Source organism: Theobroma umbraticum, unplaced genomic scaffold, assembly GCF_002168275.2.
Source record: "Theobroma umbraticum cultivar Fairchild unplaced genomic scaffold, ASM216827v3 scaffold_239.1, whole genome shotgun sequence".
Classification (NCBI taxonomy): domain Eukaryota; kingdom Viridiplantae; phylum Streptophyta; class Magnoliopsida; order Malvales; family Malvaceae; genus Theobroma; species Theobroma umbraticum.
This window is the reverse complement of record NW_018397273.1, coordinates 350,320-368,942: the sequence shown is the minus strand read 5'-3', so window position 1 is coordinate 368,942 and position 18,623 is coordinate 350,320. Positions and strand designations below refer to the sequence as shown.

At 33.5% G+C, this 18,623-nt stretch overlaps 2 protein-coding genes across 5 annotated transcripts; both read right to left on the bottom strand.

Moving 5' to 3' along the window:
- Positions 1 to 133: 133 nt before the first annotated feature.
- Positions 134 to 5,652, bottom strand: LOC110426959 (uncharacterized). 3 transcript variants are annotated; one of them, XM_021442305.1, is made up of 15 exons: positions 5,311 to 5,652; positions 5,119 to 5,213; positions 4,902 to 5,027; positions 4,606 to 4,710; positions 3,876 to 3,947; positions 3,101 to 3,213; positions 2,856 to 2,999; positions 2,605 to 2,673; positions 2,328 to 2,415; positions 2,126 to 2,197; positions 1,934 to 2,034; positions 1,257 to 1,374; positions 1,000 to 1,059; positions 756 to 869; positions 134 to 414 (listed from the first exon to the last, which is right to left on the bottom strand). In XM_021442305.1, the coding sequence occupies exons 1-15, from the start codon at positions 5,408 to 5,410 to the stop codon at positions 304 to 306; spliced, it is 1,488 nt and encodes a 495-aa protein (XP_021297980.1). In that variant the 5' UTR covers positions 5,411 to 5,652; the 3' UTR covers positions 134 to 303. The 3 variants fall into 3 exon arrangements, with proteins under 3 accessions (XP_021297980.1, XP_021297982.1, XP_021297981.1); XM_021442307.1 differs by having other exon boundaries at positions 134 to 379; XM_021442306.1 differs by having other exon boundaries at positions 4,902 to 5,015.
- Positions 5,653 to 6,160: 508 nt separating this feature from the next.
- On the bottom strand, positions 6,161 to 12,046 carry LOC110426903 (uncharacterized). 2 transcript variants are annotated; one of them, XM_021442241.2, is made up of 16 exons: positions 11,740 to 12,046; positions 11,160 to 11,254; positions 10,952 to 11,065; positions 10,582 to 10,686; positions 10,376 to 10,447; positions 9,717 to 9,829; positions 9,215 to 9,349; positions 8,816 to 8,884; positions 8,335 to 8,422; positions 8,177 to 8,248; positions 7,962 to 8,062; positions 7,504 to 7,621; positions 6,989 to 7,048; positions 6,732 to 6,842; positions 6,469 to 6,590; positions 6,161 to 6,403 (listed from the first exon to the last, which is right to left on the bottom strand). In XM_021442241.2, the coding sequence occupies exons 1-15, from the start codon at positions 11,849 to 11,851 to the stop codon at positions 6,480 to 6,482; spliced, it is 1,476 nt and encodes a 491-aa protein (XP_021297916.1). In that variant the 5' UTR covers positions 11,852 to 12,046; the 3' UTR covers positions 6,161 to 6,403; positions 6,469 to 6,479. The 2 variants fall into 2 exon arrangements, with proteins under 2 accessions (XP_021297916.1, XP_021297915.1); XM_021442240.2 differs by having other exon boundaries at positions 6,161 to 6,392.
- Positions 12,047 to 18,623: the final 6,577 nt, after the last annotated feature.

Here is an 18,623-nt window from a genome sequence, read left to right as displayed (position 1 = left end):
TTTATATATATATACTGATTTAGCTTATAATCTATACAATTACTATAATTATGTTAACAACACAAACATGAGAATAAAATATAATTGAGAGACAAAACAAGGTTGACTTGCTGGAAGATACAAGAAGTTTGCAGATCTCAAAAGGTTACATTACGAAAATGTAGAAGATTGTTTAGCAAGGAGTTCATGTACATAGACAGAAGAGAGAAAATGAAATTATTAAAATCTTTTCTCATCTGCATGGAAGTGCAGATCGAGAACTATAATACGTACATCATCTAGACAACTGTTTGTCTTCCCATGTCAAGGATCGCCGCCACCACCTTTAGCCTTGAGGACAACCTCCTCCGTCGTGGTTCCTATGATCTCATTAGCACGCCTGAGATTTACACATGTATATGTTCCGATGTTATCCTGAGTTCAATTACTGAGTTAGTGGCAGGCATTATGCAAGCTCAATGTGTACATGCATGTGCACCAGGTTCGTACAAACCATTAGGGATGCATGCTGATCAGTTTATTGATATAACATCAAGTGTTTTTTAACGGTGTTTGATGTTGAGGCGCATAAATAGACCAAGCAAAGTTCAGGTACCACACTGAATATTTTTTAGTGCAGGTACCACGTTAAACATTTTCCTATACTATAGGAGTCAGACTAGACACTAATCCTTTTTAAGGGCATTAGCGGATCTCTAAGTCTGTAGAGCTTTTGATTTGAAGACCAGGAGTATGAAAAGAATAAGAAGTCTAACCTGGGAAACAATTCCCAACTTCTCTAACTTCCTTATTGCATCATCCACGTCAAAATTACAGTCATCGCCAAATTTTTCTTTAATAAATTGTTCACACAGCAGGTCAAGATCCTCCTTCAGATCATTCCAAAGTTAATAATCAGCAGTACCATATGGAAATCTTCATTTTCTATTGGAATCAGGGAAGCAAAAAGAGTGACAAAAGGAAGAGGCAGATAGGGGTTGAAGTGGATCAATTTTGTACCTTGCTAATGCCTTTTCCTTGCTCCATCAATACAAAGAATGAAACAATCACCTCTTTTACCTGCACATTTCAAAATTATGATTTTCTGTAAGCATTTAGTAGTCTTATTGAAGGGTTTCCCTTGTTTTGTTGACATTCATAAAATATCATCACCATCTGTTGTACAAAGAAATTATGATTTTCAGGTAGTTTCCTGTTATCCTGAGTATTTATCTGCACTCACTCAAAAAGTTCTCTAGCCTGTGAGTATGACTTACTTCCTGTTGTATCACCTCATCACACAAGTGAAGAAGAGTTCCCCTTCCACTATCCAACTGTTTATCATATACACACCGGGTGATTAAGTTTTGATAGTCAACCAAGTTTTGCTGAAACCTGGAGAAAAATATAAGTAAAAATTAGCCTGCATGATTAAATGTATGTATGCAAGCAAAAATGCAGAAAACACACGGGAGCACTAGGATACAGAAGAGGTTAGATCAACCTGTACGCCAAATAAAAGTACAACTAACAATCTGCAAATAGTTTCCCTGTCAGGATGTATAATTTAGAATGATCAAGCACAAAGTCCTGCGGCCTGGTCAGATATACCAGTGAAGTCCATAGCAGCAGTGACCAGGAAGGATAATATTGAAGTTGATAAAACAAATCACGCCGTTACTTAAAGTAGGGAATCATGAGAACTTAATATATTAAAAAAAGGCATCTCCACGTATAGTGGATTGTTTTTAAGTTGGACGTCTGTCCTAAAAATTAGAAGTAGGCATAGAGTTTCTTTAAAAAGAAAAGGCCTAAACAGTAAATAGCTACATTTTGTCAGCAGAAATTAAGGCAGATCCCCTCAAAAACTATGCATTTCAACAAACTATGTTGTTCCTCCTTTTCATTGCTAGAGAGATTTATTGCTTGAAGAAGAAGAAGAAAGACACTTAACGAGAAATATGTTTTAACACAGTAACCAACCACAGCGCTGAGGATACCAAAAATGACCCGGATGTCAGGCTTTGGCATGCTGAGTGAACTAATTACAGTGACCTGTAAAAAGGAAAGCAAGATGTATTACAAAGGAGGAAAAGGAAATTTTTGACTGACTTCCATAACTGGGGAATTAGATGTAGTAACTGACCAATCCGATTGCGGCAGATACAAGGAACTTGACCCAGTCCATGGGAGTTAAACCTGGATTTTTCTTTTCTGGCTGTGAAAGATAAACTTCCAGCATCAGATTAACAACAGAGACACATTTTAGTTAGTTAAAGGATACCTTTAACACATGACAATTGATACACGCACAAGCCTGCTAAGAGAGACAATAGCTAGGAACTTACAAGTACTATCTCCAAATCAGCCATTGGAATGTTCTTGAAATGCTTCACATATATATTCCTCTCCGTTTCATGTTTTCTTGGCATTCGCCTGCAGATTTAGTTTCCATTAAGACATCAAAGTATTGTCTTTTAAACACAGAGGTACCTTCTGAGGAAACAAGAACCAATTTCAAGACTCGGCATCCTATTGTCAACACAAGTTACAATTGTCCTGAAACAATATTGGTCTGTTATAAACTTTACAATGTATTAACAAGGAAGATGGAAAAGGCAATACCTGTAAACAACAATTATTCTCTCAAAAGTAGGCTCTTGGATTGTGATCTTTCTCAGAAAATTAGAAATGCTGGGTAGACACAGAAGGCAATGTCAAATATTATAAGAAATCAATCATCAGCAATTTCAGACATTCAAAGAAACAATCATAAAGCTTATGCATTCATCCAACTTACTGTAAAAGGGAATGGAAAAATTAAGCATCAAGACAAGAACTAGAATAACAAAGATTATCTGGTTTCAACATAAGACCTGAATTTCAACTTCTCGATACGGATTCGTTCAATGTATAACTCATCTTGCTCTCCCTCGATTTTCAGTTCTGTTGGCTCAGCTGAGTCTTTCTTATACGGTTTAACTTTCTTTCCAAAGAATAATCTTGTTAAGAATTTCAACCTACAAGGACAAAGCCCCAGAAGAAAAACTGTATTCAATCCCCCCAACATAATCTGATTATGTGATGAGAGCAATCAAAAGAGTTCTAAGCGTGGACTTACCCTGTCACCTTCATGAAACATCTCCAAAAACGCACAATGATTGTGTTTACTTTTGCTTTGAAAAAGTATGCGGTCATGTGGTCAATTCCAAAGCCTCGTCGGAAGATTATGAACTAGCAATAAAATTTTGAGTTCGGATCAAATGAGAGAGGCAAAGCAGACAGGTATAACAGAAATACAGGTAAAACAGCTCTGAAATAGCAGATAACTGATCCATATATATCCTTGACGTGAAACAAAAGGCAGCCAGATTACACCAATTATTTGGGGCTAGCACAATAGATCAGATGGTTCACATTTAACTGATCCACTTTTTACTGACAAAACTAGAAATAGATGAGAGTCTGTGTCACTGCTACTTAGTTGAGCCTTATTTTTCTCTTGCGTAGATCATAAGAACTGTAAGGCATTGTTTTCATTTAATAAGTTTTGACAGAGAAGATAAAGACTTACATGACACACTTGGACAAGGAATTAAACCTATCACATGTTAAAGTGCAGAAGTTTTATACCCAGAAAAGGAGGAACTCATGCGTGCACATCAATTATTATCTAATGTGTTGTTGGACTTGGACCTGTTAGCTATTTAGCATTTAACATGATGCATTTGGATCTAGGAACAAGTTAACTTTCCATCCAACCCCAAGCCCTTCCTTGATATACTTTACACCCAAATTTGTTGGCACCTATCAGCTGCTAATTTCCACATGGTAAGCCACATCCAAAAGGAATGTCCTTCACCAGGCAATCTTTCAAGCTTGATTTAAGGAATTACCTTATCAGCAAAGTATGGAAGGTCCTTGTGAGGATTCTTCTCAAAATACCTCGTAAAAAGCCTTTTGTCCAGCTACATTCCACCAAAATTGTAATTAGCAAAGGTGAAATAATAATTGAATAAAAAAACTTAGTAAAAAATGTACTTATGTACGTAAATATTGTTGGAAATTGTTACTCAAACCCCAAAAGATTTGGGTTGAATTTACTGATTCGTCGGAAGATATTGGTTGGTAATCCAGTTTACTTTAGATAAGATTGCTTGATGGACAAGAAGACTTGTTAGGCAACAAATTTTTAGAGGAAAGGGATTCTTTATAGGCAAGTTAGTGGAGTTATAATAAGAGTAGAGTCTCAATAGGGTGAGGTATGAGAGAAAATTGTAAGTAGAGTTGGTTAGGGTTTGTTAAGACCGAACAAATGGGTACGAGAGAATGAGTTTGCGAGGGTTGGTGTTTGGTGGGATCAAGCGAGAGTGATCATATATGCTTAATTTCGGATTGTTTTGAGTGGTTGAATGTTAATGTTGATATGATTGTACTTCTCTATGACTAATGAATCCTTTATCTCATTCGTGGATGTAGACAAGTTGAGTACCCATACTTTCACTTCCACTTGATTAGATAGATGTTTGCTTGATTGGGGTGTTTGTCAAATTCATGTGTATATAAACGTATGCTTATGCTTCTATATAGAAATGCCTAAGGGTAAACATATGACCTCTTACAAACCTTTGATTCATTAACTACAATAGGAAGATTTAAACGGTATTCTGCAGAAAGAGCAACATCAATCTCCTCATCAGTCGTTATCTTGAAATTGCTCTTATCCATCATCTGTTTAAGAAAACAGATTACTGAAAAGTTAAAATTCAGGGGAAAGTTTTTTGTCTTTGATATGCAAAGATTCATGAAGGTACAAAGTTTATACATATATCAGGAACAAGTTAAGCCTAATTTGCTCTGCAGCTAGTAACAAGAAGTCCAGGCATGAACAAAATTAAGACCCTGTCTAGCAAGCAACATACCTCGAACAAGTATGACAGGAAGTTCTGTTCAAGATCATCAATCTCTTCTGGAGATAAGTTTTGTTGCTCCAATTTCTGTGCCCCATGGACAGGCTCAAAAAGGGCAAACAATTGCTGCAATACACACTACATATACATCAATGTCTGCGTAAAGAATGCATGGGGAAAGGAAAAAAAAAAACCCAGTTTCTGGATGGGAAGGAGAGGAATATTGTACCATTAGTTCATCAAACTGTAAATGATACCAAGCTCGAATCGTGTATTCAACCCTTTGGCAGAGCTTCAAGAACTCAGCACGTTCAGATTTACCTTCTGCATGCAGAAAACGTGAAATTTACATGCAAAGAAGAGGAAGAAAATAGCAATTAAGAAAGCAAAGCGAAGGTAGGAATGAATGAATGAGAAATACCAATATGGGCGGCCAAAGTGGTGATAAGCTTTTGCTTGACAATGGGAATGACTGATTCTCTTTCCAACTTGATCATATCTTTCTTCTTCTTCTTCCCCATTTTTGTATTTCTTGCGAACTGAAAGAATGTATCATACAATACTGAACACTCACAGCGGATCGATTAGTGCTTCTGATGAATTTTTCTGGTTTTTCTATTTAATTTGTTTGTATCAAGAGATTCAAGGGGTAGAATAGAAAGCAGCAAATTGATTAAACAAACACAGTTTGCGTTGGAGTACTTGGTGTGCATTCAACGACCGGTTTCCCCGGCGGGAAATTCTTCCTTTTTCTATTTTTCACTGGGAGCTCCTAACTGCTATTACTTTTCCGCCTTGGGAATTCTCTCTCTGTTACTAGTATTAACACGACACAAAAACACTTTGTCACGACAACATTACTGATTATCGCATGATAAGATAATACCAGAGTTAATCCGAACTCAATTTCGATATCAACTCAACTTAGCCTTCCGGCAAAAGATTAATGAGCCCGGGTTTTGAGTTATAGCCTTCTACGATTAAGTTTCTTATTTGTACATGTCCATTTTTAGTCCGAAACCCCAATCCACTTGAAACTTTCAAGAAAACAATGCAAGAAAATATGTATTCCAAGCCCCCTAACTCTCCAAAGTTAACTATGATGGAAATTTCCCCATCCGATTCGTTATTGGCTTTTTTTATATGGTTGTATTTGAGATTGAGAAGGTAGGTTTAGTATACATGATGTCCATGTTGCACCAAGAAATGCCAGCCCTGCTTATGGGGGGTGCTTTCACATGCAATTACCTTGGCAATTATCAAGGAATATATGGAAAAAACGAACCCAACCAAGTGAAAATTACATTCAGAATACAAAAAAATTATGAAAAGTTACAAGCACATGGGTTTGGAAAGAGAAACTAAGAAGATGGAAAAGAATGTGTCATGGAATTATTTCTGTTAACACAATACACAAGCGAAAAAACTGGCAGCAAGGAAAGAAAAGACAATGCCTTCCAACTGAAACCTTGGAGCAAAGGTGCATATAGGTGGCATTGTCACCTGCAGATTTACTATTAAGTCATCAGGTTCTAAATAAAAACCAACAGAGATCTGAAGAAAAGTTGCCCCAACTTACCAAGGCAGGAATTAAGCTGAAATAGATCCCTGTCTTGCCTTAAGCACAAGCTCCTCAGTGGTCACACCAATTATCTCATTAGCCCGTTTCAATCCAACACAGTAATATCGTCCGATAGAATCCTGAATTCAAAAAACATTCTCTATTCACAAAGCAGTTTATCCAGAAGAAATCTACACATTAACTTAAAAGCCAACAAATGAAAAGATTGAACCAATGTGAGTATAATCAAAGTTTCTCATGGAAATGTTAAGGACCCTCACCCGAGAAATAATTTTCAACTTCTCTAGCTTTTCAACTGCATCATCCACATCAAAGTTACAGCTCTCCCCAAACTCCTCTTTGATTAGTTCCTCACACCGTAGATCCAAATCCTATGTCAAATTATTCAAAGGTTATGCTATATTAAAAAAGATCCACATAAAAACTTTTTTCACCTAGAAGAATATCTACACAGAACTCCAACAACAAAGCGAGAAATAATGAAAAGATTACACGGAATAAAACAGATTATGCATACCTCCATGGTAGCTTTACCTTGCTCCATTAGTATGAAGAATGAAATGATTACCTCTTTCACCTGAACATTAAGGTGAAACAAATATAAGATATAACTCTAAAAGCATACAAGATTTTATTGTTCAAAATGAAGAAAAAAAGTGGAACAAAGATAAGATAGCTTGTAGTCACTCTCACTCAAAAGTAAGAAAGACTCTACTCTCATCATCATATCCTATATACACATCAAAGCTTGGAAACTATCTAACCTAGTCATCAGTGCAAAAATCTGATTTCATTCAGGTCAGTTCATCTTTCATAAAGTAACCTGATAGATTAAGGCTTAAACAGTAAAGGGTATACATCAACTAAAATCAACTAAAGCTTCTCTTGCTTTCATTATGTAATCACAATAGAAAATTATATACTATATTTTCATTGCTTTTGGCAGAAAAATCTTCTATATTTTTTGACACAGAGAGAGAGAGAGAGAGAGAGAGAGAGAAAGAAGAAGAAGAAGAAAAGATTGCAACTTACCTCCTGTTGAATCACGTCATCACACAAATGAAGTAAAGTGCCCCTTCCACTATCGAGTTGTTTGTCATACATGGACTGTGTTATTAAATTCTGATATGCAGCCATATTTGCTTGAAACCTACATGGTAATATAGGAGAAATAATAATACAAATTGATAGGTCAAACAATTTGAAACACAGAAAGAAACAGAGGCACCTAGTAATCAAGTACATCTGCCTAAACAGCCTGCCAGAGGCACATGGGACTGTAACTTGAAAACAATCAATCATGGCCCTTCGATACTTTACTACCTATAGGACTAAAAGGAAGAAATGTATTAAGAAGATCTATCTCTTGACTGGCTTATGTTTCTGAATCGATCCATCAACACCGAGACCCACAATAATGGGTTTTTCACATGCATTAACATAGGAAAGAGCATATTACATATATAAATCAAAGATTGAAGAAAACATACGTGAAGTATGTCTTAGCACAGTAACCAATCACAGTAGACAAAATGGCAAAAATGACCCACAGATCAGCCTTAGGCATTTCAAGAGAACTAAACACTGCAACCTGTGAAGAAAGACACAGGAATAGTGCATTCCATCAATACAATACCAGGCAGAGAAGAAAAGATGGACGAAAGACATGAACGGATGAGTGAGGAAACATCATTGCTTAACTGACCAGTCCCACAACAGCAGAGGCAAGGAACTTGACCCAGTCCATAGGAGTTAATCCTGGATTTTTCTTTTCAGGCTGTTCAGACAGAACAAAAAGAATATCATACACCAGATCACATGTTGTATAAAAGCTTTGAGCAGAAAGAGCTAAGAGAGACTCACAAGGACTATTTCTAGATCTGCCATTGGAATATTTTTGAAATGTTTTACATATACTCCTCGTTCTTTATTTGAATTGGTGCTTGCCCTCCTGGAAATTCACCATTCTTTTTAGATTTCTATGAATCGCTCTACATGAGTTTTATAAAAACTAATTTAGAAAGACACCAGTTGAAAGAATAGTTTAGCCATTTTTTCAAAAGAAAACAAGATTAGCTATGATTTTTATGAATCTTATCCATAGAAATTTATGTCATGGTGCCCTTTCCTTTTTCTTTTTGAACAGGATCAGTCTCTCTGGATCAAAAGAGAATAAGAAACCGAGCTTCCTTTAATAATACTGTTCCAACAATCAATATGTTCAATCTTGCAATAAAAATGACCAAGAAACTGGTTTTTGAATAAGTGCATATCAATGAGCCAAGAAAGACATCATTGAATATCAACTGGAAACTTGTATGATAACAATACAAATAAACAGTACCTGTAAACAACAATTATCCTATCAAAAGTAGGTTCTTGGATTGTAGTCTTGCTCAGCAAGTTCAGGATGCTGGTTTAATACAGAATAAGAAAGTTATTGACTAGCAACAACACCAGAAATTCAGGACAATGGCATGATGTAAATAAGAAAATCACATCACATACTTAAGAGGAAACAAATACGTACATATTAGTAAACTCAAACTTAAACATCAAGATAACAAAATTAACTGAACGAAATTTGTAAATTTGTAGGACTTATTCAAAATGTAAAAATGATAGCATGGAAAGCATCCTTCAAGCTGCTTAGAAAGCTACTATACTCAGTTATATGTTAGATATGTTGATTAATAGATACAGTCTTACAAAATAACTGCATATGAAGATGGCAATTCACAACCTTAGGTCCATATTTTCAAGACGGATCCGCTCAACAAACAAATCTTGACTGTCTGCTTCAGGGTTGATTTCATCAGCCTTTTTTGGGTCAGTCTTATGCTGTCTTCTTGATCTTCTGGCCAAAAGTCTGTCCAACCTGCAAGGACCATACCCCTCAAAAGCTTTAAAAGGAAGAAAAAACGCATGAAGTAATTAAGTTCATAAGGATGAGACAATAGAAACTAAAAGCATCTCATGTCCAACACTATATTTTACTTGGTAAGTCAACAATTTAGGAGCACTAAGGAGGGAAGGCTGCAGAATGACTGGGCATTACCTCAATATGCCAATCATACTAATCCCAAGATATTTCAAATAGGAGAAAACATGGTTAAATTACATTCCATAGGCTAGCCATAAACAAAATTTCTAATTACTTCTAAGCAACAGTGTGCAAAGGAGCTTTCACCAAAAATATACCATAACAATTCATAAAAAGTAATGGTTGTCCAAAACTTACTAACCGAGTTAGCCTTAAAAGATGTGCCCAAAGACGTGCAATGATCATGTCCACCTTCTCCAGGAAAAAGTAATCAGTTGTCCGATCAATTCCGATCCCACGTCTGAAAATAATGTACTAAAGACAAGAAAATCTATAGATTAGCTTGAGAGAGACAGAGAGAGAGTGTGTTATATTGCTAAATCAAATATGTACAAGCAAGAACAATAAAACTGACATACTTCCGAAATTTCATCACTTGATGATATTGAATCGGCTCTGCGCTTGTAATATATTTAATGAATCTTTATTACATCTTTACAGTAATTTAGGACAGCATGGGCGAAAAAATTTGAGAAAATCATCTGATAATGGTCTCATGCAGAGGAGTATGTCATTAACCAAAGCAAGCCTCTGGTCCATCTAATTGTACAGATACATTGCAGGCACTACATGACAAATACTAAGAGAAAAGACAAACTAGTGCAAACTAGAGGCTTAATAAAGAGAATATCATACAAACAAGATTTGATCAGTCCAGAGTTCAAAATCAAAATCATTTTGGTTTCAGCATTATAATTTTTGATATGCCAAACTCAAGAAAAGAGAACCCTTGCCCTACAAGTAATTGTTAGAAACAACACCAAGAATGCCGCAACTTCTATGCTAAATTGTGATCATTACCTTAACAGCAAAATCCGGAAGGTTTTCTTGGGGATGCTCAGAAAAATATCTCTTCAGAAGTGACTGGTCAATCTACATTCAGTGAAAACAATAAGTCAAGATCAACAAATTTGAATAACACAGAAAAAGACCATACACACTATATATCTAATAAAGACTTAATAATTGGCATGTTAATATGCATAACAAATGAAGTTGTAGATCACCTTAGATTCATCAACTGTTATAGGAAGATTAAGAAGATATTGCCCTGCAAGTGCAACATCAATCTCATCATCTGTAGCTATTTTAAAATTGCTCTTCTCCATCACCTGTACACCAAAGAAGAGAATGTCCAAGATGAGGATAAATTTGTAGCTGACAAAAGTTGCATCTATTGGGTTGTTGGATTCTATTTTAGTTATGTTTAGAAAAGCATCAGAGACACCATCATTTCGTAAATGAATTCAGGTTATATCAATAACAGTTGCTCGCACAGCTTAGTACATGTCTGTTACCCTACAGACATTTTACTGTCATTTTCTATGACAGACATTGTTTCTTTTTGTTCTGTTAACACAACAAGAAGAATGATACCTGAAATAAATATGTCAAGAAATTCTGTTCAAGCACATCAATTTCTTCAGAAGATAAATTCTGCTGCTGCAATTTCTGAGCCCCATGTACAGGATCAAAGAGGGAGTATAGTTGCTGCAAACATAAAATTCAACTAAAATTAGAACAAAAAGCAAGAAACATGAACAAAATGATTGTGGGGTTATGACTGTAAAGAGAAGATGAATACCATCAAATCCTCAAACTGAAGAAGATACCAAGCTCGAATTGTGTACTCAACTCTCTTGCAGAACTTTAGAAACTCAGCACGATCTGACCTATGTTCTGTAACACATCAAAACATTTCAGACTTAAGAGGAACAAGATGATGTCATTACACACACACACAGAGGGTGCATTTAGAGTTTGACTTGGAAAGTACAAGGACGATGCTCGTCAGTCACATAATTGAGAAGGGGATTAAAGCATGCATGCAACGAGGATGCCGACGGCACCTCGCTGGAAACTACATTCGAAACAAGATTGTCTCTTTCTTATTCAGGCCAGATGCTTTACATAAATCGAAACTGATCAAGTGGAGTATTTCCAGAAACGCATCTTCTGATTCAAACAAGGAAGAGTTGTTTAACGCCGAGAATTAAAGGCTAATAACAAACAAGAAACTGGGCATCAAGTCAAAAGCAAAGAAGAGCGATTACGACAATGATCCCGCATTGCCATGGCAATCAGTACGAAGTTTCCAAGAGAGCAAATTTTGAGAAAATAAAGGGAACCCATAGTCAGAGACAGCAGAGGAAATGGAGAAATACCAATGAGGTTGGCCAAAGTCATGATTAGCTTCGGCTTCAGAATGGGAATCACGGATTCACGCTCTAACCGAATCACTTCCTTCTTTTTCTTGTCCATGTTATTGGTCTGCATAGCTGCGAAGTGTGAATTCAAGAAATTCAAAGGCCAAAAAACCAAGGATGAAGAAGAAAACTTAGACCAAAACGGCAATTTTCTTAAAGAGATTCATTGCTTCAGAAACAGGGCACGGCAAAGGGTCGTAACTCCAAAGGTAACCGTCGCCACTGATTTTTGTGCTATCTGTTTCTGTCTTTTCAACCTTTCAAGTGAAATTTGCTAAGCTTTTAACCATCGTTACATTAATTGCACTATTTCATTTTATATATAATATAAATTTTATTGAAACTGCTACTATTAATATTAATTTGTTTAAATTATAGACTTTGGTACCAAGAAAGAGAGAACACATTACACATTATAGGTAATGTGTCTAATTAAATTTATTTTGATAATTTATTATAGTATAAGATTGCAATACAATCATATTACTGTCGATAAATATAATATAATTGTAATTAAAAATAAATACAATCAAATTGCATTACACTTTGTAATATCATTAAAGATATTTTTATCTTTCAACATTTTTACTGTATTAAAGATATTTTATAATGTTGTAATTTATTTTTTTATATAGATTTTGAGATATATTTCTTTGTTTCTCTAAGTAGCCATTCTTTGTTAGATGGTGGATAGTAATTGTTAATAAAATTGATATTATCTTTTAAAAGAAAAATATTAAAATAAAAATATAATCTAAAAAATTATATTAAGAAATGAAAGTAAAATATACAAAACTATAATAAGAAATGAAAATAAAATATATAATATTAAAAATATATTTAAGAGATGATATTATATAAAAATTAATATTAAAAAATACAAGTATATTAAACTTATATTTTAATAAATAAAGATAATTCAGAAAATTGATATTACATTTTTAATAAAATACTTGTAAACCAAACACTGTAATATTATCTTCTCTATTGTCGCACCCCAAACCCAAGGCACAACAAACGCTACATACATATAAGATATAATTCTATAGACATGCAAGACTTAAATACATACACCTTATGCCACTAACTAAAAGAAGCAAATGTACTTGAGGAATAATGATTCATAAAACTAAATTGGCAACAAAAGTTCAAAAGGTCATAGTTCAACAATATTCAGAATTAAGTTGTTATTACTATAAAGATAACATGTCAAGATGGAGGTCTGAATACTAATTTAAGATAATTCGATATTCATAACATTTAAACAATCCTAAGACAATCTAAATCCATATACTAGATTACAAAACATCACTCTCCGAAATTCTTGCGTGATTGACCAAATCACAACATGAAAAAAACTGTGAATGAATGAGTGAGTCCAACAACTTAGTAAGTAACTAACATCCTTTCAGTCAGATTAAACATGCTCAAAACATTTAAATCAAAATTACATATTCTCACTTACATATCAAAACAGAATTTTGAGTAATCTAATTTTAAATAACAGAACTATTTTAATTCAAAATTCTCACATAACGAAACAAAATATAAAATTTACAAAAAATTACAAATTTTAATGATCTATTGTAACATGTTACGACCACACTTAACTCATGTGGCATAGGTCAAAAATAAAACCGCAATTAACCCAAATGGCATGTGTCAGAATCAAAACCACAATTAACCCTAACAACATGGTCAAAACTATATCAGAAGCAACCATTAGCTACACTGATTAAATATCACAAATAACACTATTCAATAATCGATGTTGCAATTGGGAGATTGACCTTTAATTACAAAATACATGTCAACATAACCAACATTTAATCGTCATCGGCAAGGTCAAAGCATAGCCATATTTGGAGATAAAATACAACATATTTAGATTACCCAACTTCACAAAATAATATATTCACATTCACGAAACATATCTCATGCGCATCAAAAGCATATCTATTTCTGACTAGGTATTTATGTTATATTCACAAAGATAATCATATATGCATACTTTAAACAAAATCATATTTTAAAATAAAAAATTGAAATCGCATTTCAAAAGTCAACATACAGATCATATTTACTTATGTATATTAGCATGTTCACCCAATTTAACAAACCATAGAACAAAATATTATATACAAGTATAAACATCACATTAAGGTAAATTTTAGAGTGTAAAAAAATCGAAGGGATATCAATCACTTACTTAATTTGTCAAGTTTATTTTTAAGCAGCAAATTCAAAAATCTTCCTAGTAACCCAATATTTTGATAAAATATGTACAAAAATCAGAACTAAATTTGCCAACAAATTCAGCAAAGCAGCTTTTCGTTGACCATCCTAAGCACTTAGGGTTTATAGTAACATCTATTGCAATTTAGGACCATTTTCAATTAATAAGGCCATATTTTATTTTTTTAATGAATTAATAATAAATAAATAAAATTGAGAATTAAACTTAAATCATAAAATCAATAACAATTTTAATTTTTTATAAAATATAATGTTAATTTCATATAAAAATCATATTTATAATTTTTCCTTAATTTTTGTATTTTTTTTATAAAATCTACTAACCTAAGGAGAAAATTTGTACTTGAGCATTTAGCTTTTTAGTTTGTGCATAATCCCCTTGTCTAAAGAGCAGGGTTCGAATCCCTCTTCCTCCAATTATAAAAAAAAAAACCAAAGGAGAAAATTTATAAAACATAAATGTATACATTTTTAGAAATAAAAATAGAGTAGAAATCACATATACAAAATTTTTTAAGGTTATAATATAATTTATCAAACATTAATTAAAATTAGAGTTTGGAAAAACTTAAAAAAAAAAAGAGTTTTCTAATTTTTACAATTTTCAAAATCTTGATTATCATTAGGCTTAATTTGAGCCCTTATAACTCTTTAATTCTAATCACTTCCCGTGATAAAATTAAAACCAATTTGAAGTAATTGAAGTATTCATATCATACTATAACACCAAAATTTGTTTCAATTAAAAAGAACACAAGATTCCTAAGTTTCAAAAGCCAAAGTTTAAAAATCATCATAAACATACCCAGATTTTTGAATTTTCAATATCAACGAACCTACTTTGAGACTTTAATTCTCTTAACACAAAAAGCCCCTAATCAAGCCATTGACACCAAATTAAACAGCTCATTTCATACTACAAAAGTCCTTAAAGAAATAACAAAACATTACCAGAATATAGAGTTTCGGGGATCCAAATTTGGGTTGTTAAAATTATTAAAAATAGGTTTTTAGTCAATTTCAATAATTCGTAGCTTTCTAAGCACAAAGCCAAATGAGGTACTAGAAAAACCATTAAAAAGAACTTTTCCATACCTTTCCATTAGTACCAATCATGCTACCAAAAAGTAACCACAATAATACTGGATTTGAACACAAATTAAGGAAATGCAAAATAATTTAAGGCTTTTGTGCTCAAACTATGAAAATACAACTCTAATCATACCTTAATCAGTAATCCCTTGAATACTTTTTCCTTTTCTCTATCTTTTTCTTCTCCAAAGTTAAGCTCTTCTAACTACCTATCGTTTGAGTATGATGAAATAAATTGATGTCAATTTTTCTACTTTTTTCTTTTAAAACGTGGTAATGTAAAACTAAACCTAACCTCCTTTATCTATTTTTTTTTTCTTGAACGTGATAATTGTCCTTAACTTCTCTCTTAAACGTGATTTAACATGACATTGTCAAGTAGACAAATTAAACTTAACCCTTTTATCTTAAACATGGTAAATAAAAACTGACACTAATTAAAACTTCTTTATTCGATTAAAGACTCTTTTTTCTATTTTTACATTATTAAGGCACTCAAGGTCATTATTGTAAATAAATGAAATAAAATAACATTTATTTATTTATTTTATAAAAACTATAGCTTAATAAATCTAAATATTTTTATAATATATATTTTGTAAGAGGTATTGCATCCTCCCCTTCTTAAAAGGAGTTTAGTTCCTTAAACTCTTATCTTGGTCATCAAAAGTGTAGGGATACTTTTCTTTGATATTTTCTTCCAAATCTCAAGTTGCTTCTCGTTCTATATGATTACTTCATTGGACCTTAACATAAGAAATAGCTCGCCTTCTCAGAACTTGCTCTTTCCTATCCACAATATGTATAGGACACTCATTATAGGACAAATTTTTTCCAAGTCTCAAAAGAGCTAACTCCACCACATAACCAAGATCTATAACATATTTTCTCAACAAGGAAACATGAAACACGCTATGCACTCCCAACAAAGAAGGTGGAAGTGCGAGTTTATAAACTACATCATTAACCTTGTTTAAAATCTTAAACAAACCCACATAACGAGGACTAAGTATTCTTCAAATCCCAAATCGCATTACTCCTCTAGTAGATGAAATTCGCAACAATACATGATCTTCAACCTCAAATTATAACTTCCTTCTTTTATTGTTTGTATAACTTTTCTATCTACTTTGAGCCGTACGAAGATGTTCTCTGATTAACTGAACCTTTTCAATTGCTTGCTAAATAAGATCTGAACCCAATAATTGTCTTTCACCTACATCATTCCAACAAAGAAAAGACCTACATATCCTACCATATAAAGCTTCGAATAGAGCTATTTGGATACTAGACTAATAGCTATTATTATAAGCAAATTTCGCCCATGACCAATGTCGGTCATAAGAATGTCCGAAATCCATGACACAAACTCTTAACATGTCTTCAAGAATTTGATTAGTTTTCTCGAGCTGAATATCTATTTGGAGATGAAAAATAATACCAAAATTAAGTTTGGTACCCAGAGCTTTATGCAAACTCTCCCAAAATTTTGCCACAAATCGAAAATCTAGATCAGATACAATGGACATTGGCACCCCATGCAATCTCACAATCTACTGCATATATAACTCTGCTAACTTTTCCAATGACATTCCCGTACGAATAGCCAAGAAGTGAGCAAACTTTGTTAATCTATCAACAATCACCCAAATGCCATCATTACCTTTTAGGGTTTTAGGAAAACCAGATATAAAATCGTAGTAATTCGTTCCCATTTCCATTCTAGAATAGGGATAGGTTGCAATAACCCTACTGTGGTCTAATGTTTAGCTTTGCCTTGTTAACATGTAAAACATTTGGCTACAAATTATGCAATCTCTCTTTTCATATTATTCCACCAAAAAGTGTTTTTTAAATCTCTATACATCTTGGTACCACCAAGATGGATTGTATAATGACTCTAATGAGCTTCCTCCATTATTACTTTGTTCAATTGTGCGTCATGTAAAACACAAATTCTATCACCAAACCTAAAAGGGCCATCCTCATGAATCCTAAAGTTTTGTTTCGAACCAGATTCAACCTCAAGTTTAATGTGTTAAAGTCAAGGATCATTTCCTTAAGTTGTCTTAATCTTGTGAATTAAAGTTGGTTGTACTCGTATGTTAGCCAATAATGTTCCAAAACCATGCATATGTACACCAATATCCATCCTCCATAAATCCTCCAAAATTTGTTTTTGGGAAGCATTGCAACCATATTCTTAGAATTCTTTCTACTTAAAGCATTAGCAACTCAATTCGCCTTACTTGGGTGATAATTGATGGTCAAGTCATAATCCTTTAATAATTCTTACCATCTTCTCTGTCGCATATTCAACTCCTTTTACATGAAAAGATCCTTCAAACTTTTATGATCTATAAAAACCTCACTAGACTTACCATGCAAAAATAATGTCGTCAAATTTTTAAGGTAAACACTACTGCCAACTCTAAATCGTGAGTTGGATAGTTTTCCTCATAAAGTTTCAACTACCTAGAAGCAAAGGCGATCACCTTATCATCTTGTATAAGAACACACCCAAGTCTCTTTTTAGAAGCATCACTGAAAACAATAAAACCTTACCACTAGTAGGTATGGTAAGTATAAGAGCGGATAGTAATCTTTTTTGTAACTACTCAAAACTCTTTTCACAATCATTTGACCACTCAAACTAAATCCTTTTCTATATAAATCTAGTTAAAAGAAAGGCAATACGAGAAAAGTCCTCCACAAATCGTTTGTAGTACCTTGTTAAACCCAGAACACTACGAATCTCAAAAACATTATTCGATCTCTTCCAATTCACCATTGCACCAACTTTCTTTGAGTCCACAGAAATCCCATCTTTCGACACCACATGCCTAAGGAAAGCAACACTAAAAAGCCAAAATTCACATTTCTTTAATTTAGCAAACGACTACTTCTGCCTCAAAGTCTCTAAAACGATCTTTAGATACTCTTCATTATCTGTTGAGCTATAGGAATATACCTGAATATCATCAAAAAGAATAATCACAAACTTATCCAAATAAGGTTTAGAAACTCTATTCATCAAGTCCATAAAAGCAACTAGAGCATTTGTTAACTCAAAAGGCATAACAAGGAACTCATAATGGCCATATCAAGTATAAAAGCAATTTTGGGAACATCCTCAATTCTCACCTTCAACTGGTGGTAACCAAACCGAAAATCAATTTTAAAGAACACTTGAACACTTTTTAGTTAATCAAATAAATCATCTATCCGAGGAAAAAGATACTTATTCTTCATAATTACCTTATTCAACTCTCGATAATCAATGCATAATCTCATACTCCCATCCTTCTTTTTTACAAATAACACTAATGCTCCCTATAGAGATATATTGGGTCTAATAAAACCTTTATCAAGAACTTCTTACAATTGTTGTTTCAATTTTGCAGGAGCCATTCTATAAGGAGCTTTAGAAATAGCACCAGTTCTTGGAACCAAATCAATAAAGAAGTCAATCTCCCTATTGGGAGGCAAACTAA